Raw genomic sequence first — 16339 nt, forward strand, 5'->3', positions numbered from 1 at the left:
TCTGGAAACTGGGGTTTCTGGTGAAAGTCCACACTTCAAATGTGAGGGCTGCTGCCGCGCACCCTTACCCCCGCTGGCGCACACACACCCACACCCAGGGGGCAGGAGGGTCTTTGGCAGGGGAGGCCCACTGAGACCTAAGGTGAGGCTGCTGGCTCATGGGGGAAACCCCTCTGCACCACACATTGAACCAAATCTCACCCAGCATGCATAGAACTCAGAGGAAAGAGACAATGCAGGAGAGAAGCAAAGAGCTGAGGGTCCAAGGGAACCTAGGGTGCCAGGTGGACGCGAGGCTGCTGGAGTCTCCTGGGATGGAGGGGAGCCCCAAGCCAGGCACAGGTACTAGGGCTCCCAAGGCTCTGCCCACCCCTATCCACCTCTCCCCGGCTCCCTCCCGGTGGCTAGCTGAGGGTAGATGAATGGGGGTCCTAGAGATTACTGAACTTCCCACCCAGACCTCACGGCCTCCTATGGATTCACTTGTTATTATCTCACCAAGGCAAAGTAATGTGGAGGAGAGGGAATATCATGTTTCCTGAACACAGCCCCCCAAAGGACAGGTAATGACGCAACTGAACTGCACAGTCTGAGCCACGTGCATCGGCAGGGTGGGGAAATTCTATTCTTAGGTGAGAGATGGTTTTGAAAACAGTTCCTAAAAACGAAACAAATCGAGTAGGTTTAAAAATAACAGGTTTGCACCAGGGCCCACCTGGCTCTCAAGCAGACGGAAACTATGCGTGGCGCCCCTGGTGGTCGAACCTTGGAACTGCACCCTGGGCCGTCTGCCCCAGGAAGACAGAGAAGGGGCATTGCCCTCTCTCACAACTTAGCAGTGAGTGGTCCATAGTGTGAGGACTTCTCCACTCCATAGGGGTGGGCCTTGACTCAGGGAGATCACAAAAGGCCAGCAGAAGGCAGTTCTGAGGTGGACAAAACTGAGAAGTGTGCCCTGTTCCTCAGAGATGCCAGGTGTTCACTCTCACCAGTCTCAGTAACCAAGCCCGGCCGTATGGCACGGCCTGAGAGCAGCTGAACCTTGCCCTATGACCTCCCATCTTTTCTTTAGAGATATGAGCTGAGGATATAGCTCCATGGTAGAACCTTGGCCTAGCACGTACAAGGGCCTGGCTTCCATCCCAGGACCAAAACCAAACATTCAAGAGCAGCTGTTCCCCACAGATTTTCCATTCCATCTCCAGGCTGCTGGCTTTCTCCAGAAGCAATGCCAGTTAGCAGTTTCTTTTCTGGTCTTCCAACATAATCTTAGGTGGAGGCACATTTATGTCTCCTCAGTGTGGTGGCATCAGAGTGGCTAGCTCACTGTGTTGCTCCTAGTGGTGGAACTCAAAACACATGCACCCACCTCCTTCATTTTGGTGAGTGCGTATACCTTACGGGCTGTGTTGAGTCTGACTATTGTATCTGCGTGCATTTGGGAGGACACAGCCGTATAGGCAAACTGGCAGCCATCTGGAGTCAGCAAAGTCCTCTTGAAACAGTGCTAGGTGGTTCCACATGGCCCTCAGAAATGTGTAAGGCCCCTGTTTTTCAATATCCTTTTGTGTAGAAAATGACTTTTTTTTTTTTTTTTTGTAATTTTAATGTGTATTTTTCCTCTTAGTCCAGAAGCTTTCAAAAGAATATCTTAAGGACAGGTCTCCAAGCAGGAACTATTTTCATTCCTAACAGGAAAACTCAGACAAAAAAAAAAAAAAAAAGAAAAATTGGGGCTGGGGGTTTAGCTCAGCGGCATAAGCACCTGCCTTGCAAGCAGGCGGTCGTGAGTTCGATCCCCAGTACCGATAAAAATGAAAAAGACAAAAAAAAAAAAAAAAAAGGAAAACTCAGGTCAAACAGGCAAGATGAGCAAAGAAAGGCAGGGACAGGTCCTCACTCCCTTGGGGCAAAGGCTCTGTGCTTCAACCATCAGGACACATAAAGCCACTTGAAGCTAGTGCCCTAAAATCCACAGCCACTTTATCACCTCTCACTGTTCTGCGGGGATGGGGTTCAGCTGGGCAGGTCTACTGATCTCCCTTGGGGGCTTTCATGAGCCTAGAGAGGACAGTGCCAGGGACAGTCCCTGGACACTCAGCTTTGAACACTCACTGCCACAGTGGTGGAGTGTGGTCTGCCTTCTTAAACCTCAGGCCGAAAACATCTGAAACACATACACATTTAAGTTGCCTCCTTGGGTCAACCCAGCAGCCCGTTTCCACTCGGGAGCTGTCTTGTGGCTGGCATTCTGTCTCTGCTGTGAATCCCGCCAGCTTTCCCCCACTGATCCAGCCAGTATGAAGTTTTCATTTTATACCAGAGGCCAGTGGGAGCAGAGCCCCTGGCTCCTGATGTATGGCAGCATCTTCTGAGCCACAGGATTAGGGGACATTCCCACTGGGTTTGGGCCCGAGTCCCCTCTCTTCCCTCCTCCATGGGCTCCGGACATGAAGGACAGCACCACAGCGATGCCAGCTCACTCAGACTCCTGACTACCACTGCCAGATAAGCAGTAGGAGTCCTGCCAGCCCCGACTTTATGAACTCCTGTGGTGTAGACCATATGCTCAAGTGAGGGGCAGCACTGGCTTGGAGGCCCCTGTCTGACATGTCAGAGCACTGGTGTGGGGGAGTCCGACCTGCTCCCAGCTGCAGGTTTAAAACTGTGAATGTGAACAAAGCATCATCTGCAAAAAGGACTGTGAGAGGGTGGGGGCGCTGTGCACCATAGTCTGGGACTTGGTTAACAAGTCAATCAAGGCATCCTGTGATCTGAAACACTCTCCTGGACACAGACTCCAAAACAACTGAGAACAAACGTCCACACAGATTTGTGCATGCACGCTCATCACAGTGTTATCCAAAAGGAGGCACTGTCTACACAATACAATACTACTCAGCCACATGCACAGAAATGAATGTGCGACCCCACACAGGCAGGCCTTGGAAACATGATGCCAGTGACAGAGGCCAGATACAAAAGGCCACATCGTGTGTGCTCCCATTTATGCAAAGGATCCAGAACACATGCCTCACAGGGACAGAGAGCCAATGAGGGTTGCCAGGGTGCAGGGGAAAAGGGTTGGGGAGTGACTGCTCATGGGATGGAAATTGTTTCTGGATGACAGAAATGGTCTCAAATTAGACTGGGAATGGGGGAGCATCTTGAGAATGTGTCACTGCCACCAAAGTATATACTTTTAAGTGGTGAATTTGATAATATATCAATTGCATCTCAAAACTTAAAATGGGAGAACATGCCTCAATTCCAGGGACCAGAGTTTGGGACTGGAAGAAATGTCAAGAGAGGGCTTTGATCCTGAGCTGGGTCTTCCTGTGGCATTCAGTGGAGGCTCCTTCCCAGTTCCCTCCTTGTTGCCAGCTGTATCCCCGGCTCCCCTGTGATCCCTCTGGCCCTGCTGACATCTTCCCTGGACTGCTGTCCATACTCTCATCCACCCACCTCTGGAACTGTCTCCATTTGTCTTCCCAGCAAGTGCGCACGATGGAAAGGGCCAGCTCCAGACAGGCTCAGCTTTGCTCTCAGTATGGGGTAGGGGAGTCAAATCCTCAAGGATCCAGAAAGGCCTCAGGTCAGAAAAGAAATCCAGCTCTCTATCAGCCAGAGGACCCTGCAACGGGCTGGGGCTGGCACTGGCCATGTGGATTGTTTGGGCCTAATGGGAAGAGAAAGACCAGGGCCACATGGGCCTGTGGGTATGGGCTGGGGATGGTGGGTGGTGGCTGCTGCCTGAAGGGGGAGGCACTTTATGGCTGGCCCTGGAGAGTGAGGGTCCTCCTGAAACCAGGGTCTTCTGCTGTCTTTTAGCACCTCTAGGTCCAAAGCTGAGCAGTGACCAGCTGGCCCTGGTCTACTGTACACTGGGGCTCTGTCTCTGTGCCATCATCTGCTGCTTCCTGGTGGCAGTGGCCTGTTTCCTCAAGAGAAGGGGTGATGTGCTCTCCAGCCAGCCCTCCACAGGACTGTGCAGACTGCAAGACAAGTCCTCCCACGGTGAGTGTTTAAAACTAGGCTACTGTCCTTTGCACTGCTTGTGACAAGTCTTGGGCCATCCCTGCAATCTATCGCTGCCCTTGCTTCTACATGGGCAGCATTTTGCCATTTTGAGGAGAGGTGCAGGGCATATTTTACCCAAAGGTTAGACCACCTTAAAACACCTGGGAGCGGGACTGGTTGGTGCAGGTGGCCAGCCTCAGGGAGGCAGGCTCCATGGATGAGACCAGGAGGAGGGGAAAAGGTCGCCCAGGAGTGGATGTGGGGATGCACAGGGGAGTTGGCCGGTTTGGGGTGGGAGCAGATGTGAGATCTGAAAGCCTGAGTCTGCCCGGGTCAGAGCACGTGGTGGGGCGAGCCCGAGGTGCCCCAGGGGGTCCCTTGGTTCCTAGATCCGGGGAGACTACTGGAGGCCAGGCTGGGCCGCCTGAGGGAGAGGTACAGCGTCTCCCCCACCCCACCGCAGCCGATGCCCTCTGTCCCCACAGACCCCGCGACGGAAGCTGGTGGCCTCGCCTGCGTATCGCCCGAACCGGTGGAGACGTGCAGCTTCTGCTTCCCAGAGCGCAGGGCGCCAACCCAGGAGAGCGCGGGCACCCCGGACACCCCCGGCCCCGCCGCGGGTCAGGACGCGTGGGGGCGCTGCGCGGGGACCGGCGGCGGCCTGGGCGTGGTGTGCGCGCCCGCGCAGGACTGGAGCCCGGGCGCGTGAAAGTCGGGGTCTGGGGGCGACCGAGAGAAGTGGGGAGAGACTGTGAGGTGCCCAGGGAAGGAGGCTGAGACCGACAGAGGAGAGGGAGGAAAGAGAGGAGGCAGAGCGACGCCGGGTGGAGGGCGGACCCTCTTCGTCCCCTGACCCAGTGCAAGCCGTAGGGCGACACCGCCTGCACAAACCCGGGGAGCCCCCTGTCCGAATAAACGTGCTGGCTGCCGTCTCCTCCAGGGTCTGGCGTGTCTTCCCTCTGACGGACCCGGGCGTTCGCCCCTCGCGCCCCTGGCTCCGGCTCGGCCAAGGCAGCTGCAGGCCGAACACCTCCCTAGAACTCGCGAGCCCTGGGGTCGCAGGCAGCCGACCTGCGGGCTCGGCTTCTCAGGGGCGCTTAGGAGGGAAGCCGCAGGATGGGCGGTGCCTGCAGGGGGCGGGGTGTTGGCGGGGTCCCGGAGAGAGGGCTGCGTGGTCTGCGCGCCCCTTACAAAGGCCAGTTCCTCCTCCACGTCGTGAGGGCACGAAGCACGCGTGTGCGTGTTTACGTGCATATGCATGTGCGTGCACGTGAATGTACGTGTGAGTGCATCATGGGCGTGGAGCTGACACACGGGAAGTAGAGGAAAACTGGAACGATGGCGAATCTCTCTGAAGAAAGGATGGGTGTTCACTGGACCTCAGCAAGACTGACTTGACGGGGTTTTTTGGTTTTTGTTTTTTCTTTTTTTGGTACCGGGAATCAAACTCATGACCTGGTGCTTGCTAGGCAGGCAATGTGCCACTGAGCTAAATCTCTGTCTCCCTCTTTTGCTTTTCTTCTGTTTTCTTTCTTTCTTTTTTTGACAAGGTCTTGCTAAATTGCCTGGGTGAGCTACAGTGTAGCTGGCAGGTCTCCTGCCTGAGCCTCCCAGAGTGCTGGGGTTGTAAGTGTGCACCACTACACTTCGCTTGCAGCTATTTTTTTTTTTTAACAATTGGTACTTTTTAATAAAAATTTAAGACTGTATTTCTTCCCAGAAAGACAGAAGCATTTTTTTCATTAGCAGTGGAAGTAATTAATGGAGGTATTAAAGTAGTAATTCCCAGTATGTAAATGGATTCACAGGTGTATGTATATATTTTTACCACTCAAGAAAAGAACAATTGGTCCAGTGTGGTGGCACATGCTCATGGTGACACTGCCAGGAGTTTAAGGCCAGCCTGGGTTGATAATGAACTCAAGGCCAACCTAAACTACACAGTGAGACTCTGTCTCAAAAAAAAAAAAAAAAAAACCCACAAAACAAAACAAAGTAAAACAACATTTATTACGCTTTTAACTAATTCAGCCTCACCAGCATTTTTTTTTAATTTCTTGATAATAACAATCATTCTTTCTAGAGTGAGGTGTAATCTCAGTGTTGTTTTAATCTACATTTCTCTGATGGTCAAAGAGGCTGAACATTTTTTATGCATTTATAGTTTTCCTCTGTATCTTACCTTTGCAACTGTTGGAATATATGTTTAAGAGCTCTTTGTTCCAGTTAACTTCATTTTTTTACTGGTCCTGTTTGGGGTTTTCTGAGATTTGTATAGCATGATATTTTTTTTCATTTTTTAAAGAAAAATATCAGTCATCATCTCTTAAACTGTTTAATACTGTTCCAAAGTTCTGGTGTCTTATGGTTTTGTTTTCTTTTTGTGATTCGGTTTGAATAATTTGTACCAGGTTCAAGTTCACTGGTTCTTTCTGCAGCTGAGTTGGGTCAGCTCATAGGCCCAGCACGGCATGTGTTTTCCTTCTCCTTCTTCCTCTTCTTCCTCTGCCTCCTCCCTCTTCTGCCTCCTCCTCTTCTTCTTCATCTTCTTGCTCCATTTCCATTTAACTCTTCCGTGTAGTTTCCATCTCTACTGAAATTCTCCTTCTACTCATGCAGGTAGAGCACCAGAGTCTGGCTCAGTTCATTGATTTGTTTCTTGACAGTGAATTGTTTTTGCCTCCTTTTTGGTATCTTATCACCTTTGATTGAATGGTGGACAGGTGTAGAGCAGCATAGGTGTTTACTTCTTGAAATAAGCACGTCTCTCCCACTAGCCCCCTGGTGTGAGGGCCTGCATCTGCCCTGCTGTAAACTAAGCTGGATTTGGATTTCCTGTCCCTGTCCTGCTAGCTTCAGACTCACTTCAAGCTCCGGTGCTCTTAGGTGGCAACCAATGTCATGATGTTCCTGTTCCACCCCCAGCTTTATGCCTGTCCTATGGCCTCTGCCACAGAGGGTCTTCTCCCCATTCATGGCTCTCCCTTAAGGTAGAGAGTGTTACTTGTCACCAGGCATGGGGCGGGGTGACAAGTAACAAACACTCTGTTTCAGTCTCAGTTTGAGGCAGCCTTTGGAGGGCCTAGACATTAGTGTTTCCCTGTATCCTTCTTCCCCAGCAGGAACAGCCTCTGATGAACTGGAACAGCTTCCTGCCTCCCATCTCAGTAGAGAGTATTTGCCTTGTTTTTAGGGAAGAGCCTGGTTGAGTTTTGTGTGTTTCCTGCCATGGTGGCTGCTCCCAAGGGATGCTTCCTCTGGGCCTCCCATTCCATGCCCAGTATAAGGGCTCAGACATCTGTGGGAATGTGCAGTGGGTGTGACTCTTTTTGTGCCGTGGATTGGATGTGGTTTTGTATGTTTCCCAAGGCCTCATGCATTGAAATTTGGTCTCCACTGGAAGGTGTCATGAGGATAGAAACTTAATCCAATCATGTGTTTAGAGGCAGCTTTTTGGGAGGTGTTAGGATAGGATAGGTCAGCAGGGTGGAGCCCACGACTGAATCCTGGTGGCTTTTTAAGAAGAGGGAAAGACCAGAAGAGACAACCTGCTTCCTGTCTCTTCCCATGCGATACATTAAGCTTCTGCCATCAAGAATGTCATCACTGGATTCGAGCCCTGGAGGCTCCAAAAATTATCAGAGAAATAAACTCTTTTCCTTAAAACTTACCCAGTTAATCGTATTGTATTTACATTGCATTTATTGTTAGTAACAGCAAATGGATTAAGATACCTCGGCTGCAGTTCTCAGGAGTTTCACCTGCTTGTGTTGACCTACACTTAGCCGTCAGTAGTGTTTGCACATCTCTTATTTTACAGGTGAAGAAACTGAGGCTGGAAGAGTTTATATAACTTGCCAGGATACACTACAATCAGATGGGAGCTCAGGCAGTCTGGCTCCGTGTCCCATGCTTAGTCACTGGGCTATACTGTGAGGTTTAAAATGAAACTAAAATATTAAGAGAAGCTCCAAGTTCTGTTTTAACTTTCAGGGTCCTGCACAACAGGACAGGAGAACCCACATGGACTTGCTGGCTTGGAAAGCACAACTCGTTCTGGCTACAGGCTAGGGGGAGTCAACACCCAGCTGTGACCTCAGTGACCATCACAGCCCCTCCTGCAAGCTGCCCATACTCCACTCACAAATAGACTGAACTCCCCAGGGTGTCTTCCTAGCTTTGGCCAACAATCTTTAGGACAGGCCATGTCTCCTGCCTGGGACATTCCAGCCTAAGAGGACTAGAGTCTAGTGTTCACTAGTCTTTGTTTCTAGGCCTGCATATTAGAGAATCTTCTCTCATCCCCTATGTACAGAGCACTGCCCTCACTCTCACCTCTCACTTGTATTTTTCCTATGCAGTTGTTAACAGACATCTGCTCTCTGTGGACTCATCCACCCTGAAGATAGGACTTTGGCTCTTCTCATTCCTCAGGGGCTGAAACATGTCTGCTGTGAAATAGTTGTTTAATAAAAGAATTCAGGAGTCAGCCTGGGTTGGATCTTTTCTAGTTTCTTAGATATTTTGGTTTTACATTCTACAACAATACAGTTTTACATTCTGCCTTCCTCCCTGTTGTGATTTGCATGTGTCCCCCAAAAGCTCACATGAGGACCTCATGCAGCAGTGTGCAGAGGTATCACCTGTGGGAAGTAAAGATCTTCAGGCTTGGGCCTTAGGAATGGGCCAGCCTGCTTGGACTGGAGAGATAGTGGGTGCTCAGAAGTGTGCTCCCCAGCAAGGCTGGCGATGCCTCAGCACGTGATATCCTCTACCACAAACACAGCTTGAAGGCCCTTCATTTCTCATTGTGGTATTCAGTTATAGCAACAGAATATGGACCATGACACTCCTAATTACTGGCATTTTAATCCATTCATAACTTATGGGTACCACTGTTGTAGAAAAACCAATATCAAACCATTTGGAAGATTCTGCACTGAGGAGTTAAAATGGCAACTTTTGTTATGCTAGTGGGCTGGTGGGAATCAGTTCCAAAATGCCAACCCCATTTAAATGCATTTCACAAGCAGGAAGTACAAGGCTGATGGCAGGTTATTTTACATGATTGGCCAGATGCATTGAGTCATATGTTGTCAAGCAAAACGAGTTCTAAGTAGATTCTTGGGAAGAAAGTGAGGAGGTTTAAAATGGAGCAAGTACAGTTAAATGTGTCCTTGACTGGGCCAGTCTGTCCCCAATATAAAGTTCTTGAAGCAAGTTGGAAACAATATATATTTTTCTAAGTAGGGAAAAACACAAGCATTGCAGCAGGACACACCCAAGTTGACCTAGTGTGTCATCAGGGAGAAGAAGCTAGACCAAGTCAGTCAAGGCTAACTGAGCCCCACAGGTTAGCTATGTGATAGGCAGCATGAGCACAGTTCCAGGCCACTAACTGATTTTTAACTTTTGCTATAAAGTGTCTATAAGTTTGCTATTCTATAATTGTGCCCTTATACCACCATCAGAAAACCAGGGAAGAGGGGCTGGGGATTTAGCTCAGTGGCATAAGCGCCTGCCTTGAAAGCAGGCAGTCGTGAGTTCGATCCCTGGTACCGATAAAAAAGAAAAAGACAAAAAAAAAAAAAAAAAAAAGAAAAGAAAACCAGGGAAGAAAGACCTTATTAATCACCTGAGTTGGAACTTCTGGACATCTCTAGTAGCCTCCCCATCTTCACATTTCACAGATAGTGGACTCACAGGCCCATACAACATGCCCAAAGCCTCCAGGAGAACCATCCCTTGTCTTCTGAGAAGTCCTCTTCCTACAGCATCAACTGCTCTCTGTGGGAAATAAATGTGGGAAGGGGGTGTGGAAGTGTCATGAGGGACTTTAACTTGTCTGTATTAGTCATTAGACTTCATCTGTTGCATAAAAAACATTGCCTTAAACTTTCATGAACTCCTACACACTAGTAATGTGGCAAGATTTTAGGTGGATAAATTTCTTACCATGGAAAATGTAGAGCATAGGTCCCTCATGGACATGAGCATGTAGGCAAAAGCAGAGAGAAAACAGTGTCCTCCTTAACAAACGGGTCCAAGTGGCTCCTGGACTTATAGGGGCTAAATACATGGGCAGTGAGCACACAGCCTGAAGATCTCTAACAGGCACCCTGACCCATCCAACCTCAAGCCTACAGCAGTCACTTACTGGGAATGATGGTAAAAGAGATGAGCTCAACGTGTCCAGAAAGCAGAAGTCACGTGAGCAGGGTGCACCTATCTCCGCATGGACATTACCACCTCACGTGACCAGATGACTGAGAAAAAAATCCATCTGCTTTCCACAACCGTCTTCCTCCACGTACTGCTGCTACCCAGAGTGACTTGCTGTCCACCCAGCGGGATCTGTAACTGGAAGCCACCCCGTGGGAGTCAGTTTTCCAACCCTGGGACAAAGTATCTAACATAGACAACTTAAAGGAGGGTTATGGGAGCTCGTGCCCATGCTCACTTGGCTCTAGGCCTGTGAAAAGGGGGGAACAGTATGTCAGGAGCTGCTCACCTTATGGAAGCCAGAAAGCAAAGCTGGAAAGAGCTGCAAAGGCAGTACTGGGGGCAGATCCCCAGGGTCACACTCCCACAATCTCTTCCCTACAACTGGGCTCCACATCCTTAATTCTCATCACATTATGATCTCATCAACAGATCAAACAACAAAGTGAAAACCCTCATGATCCAGTCACTTCCCCAAAGCCTGTCAGCTGGCAACCAAGTCTTCAGCACAATGGGCCTTTTGGGGGGATATATCAGATCCTAACCATAACAAGCCCCTAAAGCAGCATCAGGGGAGTTCCATAGGGAGTGCCCCAAAACCATCCCAAGATGGAGTGGGTTAGGATTCCAAAGAAAGACGCACCTAACACCAAGATAGTCATTTAAAGCAGTTATGGGGAATTCTCAAAGCAGGCTGTAGCTTATCCCTGTGACAGACAGAGGGGAATAAGGGATGCTCTATCTAGGGGAGTGGCATGGCATGGCATCCGGAAGTGTCCTTGAGGCAAAGCAGAGACTAAGCAGACTCACTATCATATATTTGCCCTTACCAAGGGTCACAAAGCTGGCACTACTGCCAACTTCCACGACCTGCTAACAGATGCTTGCTGAACTCGAGAGGCATCCTTCCCCAGGGGAGCAGGGGCCACCTGCTGGTAGTGTGACTATACTGCGCCTTTTGCAACACAGGCTGAAGTTCGTCTCTGCTAGAATAAAGCTGTGTCCTGAGTCTGGTTTTTTCCTGCCCTGCCCTTGGCCCCCACCAGCACTACCTTCTAACCAGGGCCCCCAATCCATAACAGAGAATGCACAGCCACGAGCTTGTCCAGTGGTGTGGCTTAAGCAAAGCTGCCATGTGGAGAGCAGCTGAGCTGGAGATCGTTCACAGGCACCAGAGCCAAGATCACCGAGTACCCAAGGAACACCCTGAGGCCACAGAGCGCCCAAGCCAAACAGGTGTTCCAGCCCCGAGAACATGATCACAGGGGGTGGTGAGCTAGTTTTTAGAGGGGTTTTCCCTGCCATCACCTGACAAGTGTATTACATGCTACACAGCAGTTCTTCCATCCGGAAAAAAGGTTCCGTTTGACGTCAATGTTCTGCATTCTGTCTTCATTTCTTCATCTTCCACCATCTACTCCTGCCCTCCAGGAAGTTCGAGAGCCATGCCGGATGTGGCATTTTGGCACTCATAACAAGGACCTGGCGTACAGGAAAACTCGTCATGTAGCAGGTGAGAGGACACCTCTGAGAGTGCATACAAACAAAACAGGCTCAAGAGAAGCCTAGGGGAGAGGTATATTGATATTGTTGTGGAAACCTGCTACCAAACTGAAGGGAAGATGCCTTGCATCAAGGAGTTAGAAGGTAAACTATTTATTTTGCTGGCAAGCTAGTAGAAAGTCTAGTTCTAAGTCACCATGTCCTAGTCAGCGTTGGGTTTACCTTACATAGAATTTGCAAGCAGAAAATATAAAGCTAATAGTGGGCCATTACATAATTGGTACATGATTCAAGTCATATGTGGTCAGGCAGATTTACCTGAAAGGATTTACTTATCATAAGGCAGGAAAAATCTGGGAAGGGGTTTTGTAATACACTTGGCAGGTGATGCCAGGTGAAACCCCTCTGAAAACTAGCTCACCACCCCCTGTGATCATGTTCTCGGGCTGGAACACCTGTTTGGCTCGGGCGCTCTGTGGCCTCAGGGTGTTCCTGGGGTACTCGGGTAGAATTAAATGTGTCCTTGACTGGTCTAGTCTGTCACAGGCAGAAAATCCTTTAAACATGTTGGAAAAACAGGATATATTTTTAGGTGGGAAAACACAGACACTGCTGTGGGTCAGGTTGACCTGGCGGTCTGTGAGAAGCAGCTGGACAGTCAAGGCTGGCTGAATTTTGCAGTCTAAGTGACAGGCAGGATGAGCACATCCTGTCTCAATACAGCAACAGGCTACTGATTGACTTTTTAAATTTCTGCTAATTTTCTATTACAATATCATCAATATTAATTCCATCAGGTGCAAAACAATAGGGCAAGTAGATTCTCAAGAACAACAAATGTATATAGAGACGCTTTTGCATTATTGATTTCTGTATTTCCTTGTTTTGCGTGTGTGATCTCGGATGAGGCAGCATCTTTAATGGTCATATACTTGAGACTTCCATGGAGGACTTGGCTCAAAGCACTATTTTAAAATCAAGTCCTGAGTGGGAAACAGATGGCAGAACAACAGCCACTTCTTAAACCCTCTAGCCTGGCTCAATCAGATAAGGAGGGAGCTCTAGGGAAACAAAGAAGACCTTTCCCCACTGGAGGAGTGGTTTGTTACGGTTTGTTTCACAACCGCCCAAGGTAAAATCCGTAACTTTAATTGAGCTACAGTGACAACTTCCACCTTTTCAGTTCATAGAATAGTCTTTCTTTAAGTTAATCTGTCAACAATCAGTCTTTGAAAATACAAATAAATGCAATGAAGAGGCTTTATGAGCCCATGAACAATGCACTACTACACTGTCTAGAGATTATTTAAATTTATACAGACACTGGCCCCTCACATGCACAATGAGCTACCTTGGGAGCAACTCGCACTCAGGTTATTTATCCACAGCCTAGAGAAAAGGGAAAACAGTTACTTGTTTTAGCTGCAGAAGCAGGAAACATTTTGCCCAACATTTACTCTGTTGTACCTGTAAGGGCAGCAAAGTCACCATCTGTCCCTTCAACAAAATCTTCTAGTATCTGTACAAAATGTAGATTAGGGTATCATTGGGCACATGAGTATAAATCCAAAACTGATGTGGAAGGCCACCCCACTCTGGGAAACTTCCAGTGAGGCTTGCCTTGGCCCTGACAGATAGTGGGACACTATAGCACAGAGCCTCCCTGAGGCAGCCCAGGCAGGCTCAGTGTGGCAAAGCACTTCGTAGGGCCTGCACCAAGGAGCTGGAATCTGTGAGCTGCTGTAGGCTGCAATCAGTAAGCAAAGGACAAAAGCCCAGCTGGCCATGCCTCCTGTGTGCTTCAGCATGAATTCCACTGGGGCTCCATGGAGCACTTGAACTGCTGGCCTGTCCATGCCATGGCACTCACACAGTGCTTGGCAGCTGCAGGCTCTCAGGGCCAGCGGGTGAGGGGGGCAGTGGGCAGACAAGCAGGCAATGACAGGAGTGATGCCCTCACCTGGCTTTGCTGCCATGACCAACACAGGCAACCCACAATGCTAGAGACTCTGCAGTTCACCAGACAGCAATGGAGCTGGGGCCCACAGCTCACACCTCTGGTGGCCCTCGGCTGCCTTTGGGCACTTAAGATTGATAATGGCTCAGCTCACACAAGTGCTGTCTTCCAAATGTTTTGTAAAACTTTTCACATTTTCCTTATAATGGGAATTTCTTACAACTCTCAAGGTCAAGGAATTGAACACACTCACCATATGCTCAAAATTCAACTACAAAAAAGGGGTATCTTTCCCTAATAGATTATAAAGATTTTGCTCCTTCCAAATTCTTCTAAGAGATCTCTGCTAGTTGACCCATAAAAAATTCTAACTAGTCTATTTGTAATTTCAAACTTTTAAAATTGTATCTGAGCTAAAAATTTTTTTCTTTTGCATTTTTGGATCATTTTGTCTATAGATTAATTTGGTTTATAGATTTTAAAAGCATGTTTCCACCTGGGTTGCCAGCTGGTCAATATATCAAAATTGATTTTCTCAGAGGTCATCAGCAATTTGTTAAAGTAAATAAGTTGGAACTCTGGGTTTGGGGAAATTATTGGTTAAGGTTCCTTTTGGTGAAAAAAGGAGCAGCTCCCTGGGATGTATCCCAGTCTCTGTTCATTAACAGGAAGCCCCAATAATCTCAATAGCATATGGGAGACACACAAAAAATTGTTGCTCAGAAAACATATTATCATGTTATGTTGGTCATCATCAAAAGATTAAGTTCTTTAGACAGTAAGTTTTGATTTAAAGATGTTTTGATTGGGTTTTCAGTAAGTCATCAAAAATTAAGACATTTGAGGACTGAGAGAACATGGCGGACAGACAACAGCAACTACTGAATGCTCTCTAAAGACTCGGCTCAGAGGCCAGGAATGATGCGGACTAAGGAGATACGAACCAGTAGAGATATGCTCTGCTGACTCAGGAACGAACTGGGCTGAGAGAATCCAACTTGGAATACAGTCCTGGCGCTAAAATAGAAACAGAAAAATCTCGGTGTGGAGGCTCGACTCCGCGCCATTGGAAACCGCGGTTTGGATCTCCCGCCGTCCAGCGGCCGGCGCCTCCACAGCGGCTCAGCAAGGAGAGACGCGACCGCCGAGCTCTGGGAACGGGAGTAGTTCCCGCGCCATCGGAAACCGCGGTCTGGATTTCCCGCCGTCCGGCGGCCAGCGGCTCGGCAAGGAGAGACGCGACTGCCGAGCTCTGGGAACGGGAGTCTCCGAACGGAGTCGGAAACGCGACGGACAGGGAGGAAGGCTGACTGGTGGCGAGGTGAGCGAGGAACTGACTCCCTACCGCAGTTTGACTTCAGCGGAGGTTTTTCTGGGCGCGGGCAGTCCTGTAAGAGCAGGGCACGGTGGCAACTGCAGCCGCACACTTCCCTCTCGGACGGGATTGGTGAAAGGTGCCTAGCCGGAGGGACGCTGCTCGCGGACTCCCTAGGCTGGCCTAACCCAGATCCCAGAGCCTGACGGTGGCCCGGAGGAGCGACCGACTCCTGCGTAGGCTGCCTCCTCCGCAACTCCCTGGGGCGCAGCGGTGAGCGGGAACAACTAGCCAGCGCAATTTGATCAAGCTGTGGCTGACAGGCAGGGAAGCCGGGCCTCCTGTGTAAGATTACATTTTATAAGGAACAGAAAATATGGGGAAGGGAAGCAACAAAAAAGGCTCCTCGACCCCCAATCTTGAGAATCAGGCAATGGTGGACACTGCACCAATATACATTAAGCGCCATTTAGAAAGCCTCATAGACCAATTCAGGAATGAAGTTATCAATGACCTGAAGCTAGAAGTATGCAGAATAGTTAGAGAAATGCTAAGCACCACCCAGGAAAAAGCAGATGGTGGAATGGAAGAACAGAAAAAGAGGGGAGAATTGCTTGATGGAGAAAACAGAGAAAGCATTGAGTATGTGAAGCAGGTGCAAAGGGACTATCAAGAAATTAAGAAGTCTACCCAAGACTGGCATAACAGCTTGAAAGAAACTAAGGACAGACTATCTGAATTGGAGGGCAGACTTGAAACATGGGAGAATGAAATGAAAAACTTCTTAAAAATAACAAAGAAACACACAGCAATAATACAAAGACAAGAAGATGACAAGAGGAGCCATAACTTAAGGATTAAGAACATAAAAGAAGAAGTAGGGACACAAACAAGTGAACTACAAAAGCTACTCACAGAAATAATCCAGGAGAATTTTCCTAATTTAGCAAAAGGTAAAGATACTCAAATGTATGAGGCATACAGGACCCCAGCTACCTACAACCCTAACAGAGAAACACCCAGGCATATAATAATAAAAATTCCAGAAATTCAATACAAGAACAGAATATTAAAAGCTGTAAGAGACAAAAAACAGATCACTTACAAGGGAAGACCCATCAGAATTACAGCAGATTTCTCTTCACAAACCATCAAATCACGAAGAGCATGGGGAGAAATAATTCAAGCTTTGAAAGATAATAATCTACAGCCAAGATTGAGATATCCTGCACAACTGTCCCTGGAAATTGATGGAAAAACGAGGTGCTTCCAGGATAAAGAGGAACTGGGGGAATTTGCAACCACCAATTCAACCCTACAGA

General features: G+C 48.6%; 1 protein-coding gene across 2 annotated transcripts in view; it reads left to right on the top strand.

Moving 5' to 3' along the window:
• Positions 1 to 4962, top strand: part of Tnfrsf13b (TNF receptor superfamily member 13B) — a 29345-nt gene extending 24383 nt beyond the window's left edge. For both annotated transcript variants that reach the window (XM_063242247.1, XM_063242248.1), the window contains exons 4-5: positions 3832 to 4017; positions 4506 to 4962. In XM_063242247.1, coding sequence (XP_063098317.1) covers positions 3832 to 4017; positions 4506 to 4729 — 410 coding nt within the window. In that variant the 3' untranslated portion in view covers positions 4730 to 4962. The remainder of the gene's footprint in view (positions 1 to 3831; positions 4018 to 4505) is intronic.
• The last annotated feature ends 11377 nt before the right edge of the window (positions 4963 to 16339 follow it).

The sequence above is a fragment of the Cavia porcellus genome, unplaced genomic scaffold (assembly GCF_034190915.1).
Source record: "Cavia porcellus strain 051 isolate PalLab524CR breed Dunkin Hartley unplaced genomic scaffold, mCavPor4.1 scaffold_32, whole genome shotgun sequence".
Lineage (NCBI taxonomy): Eukaryota > Metazoa > Chordata > Mammalia > Rodentia > Caviidae > Cavia > Cavia porcellus.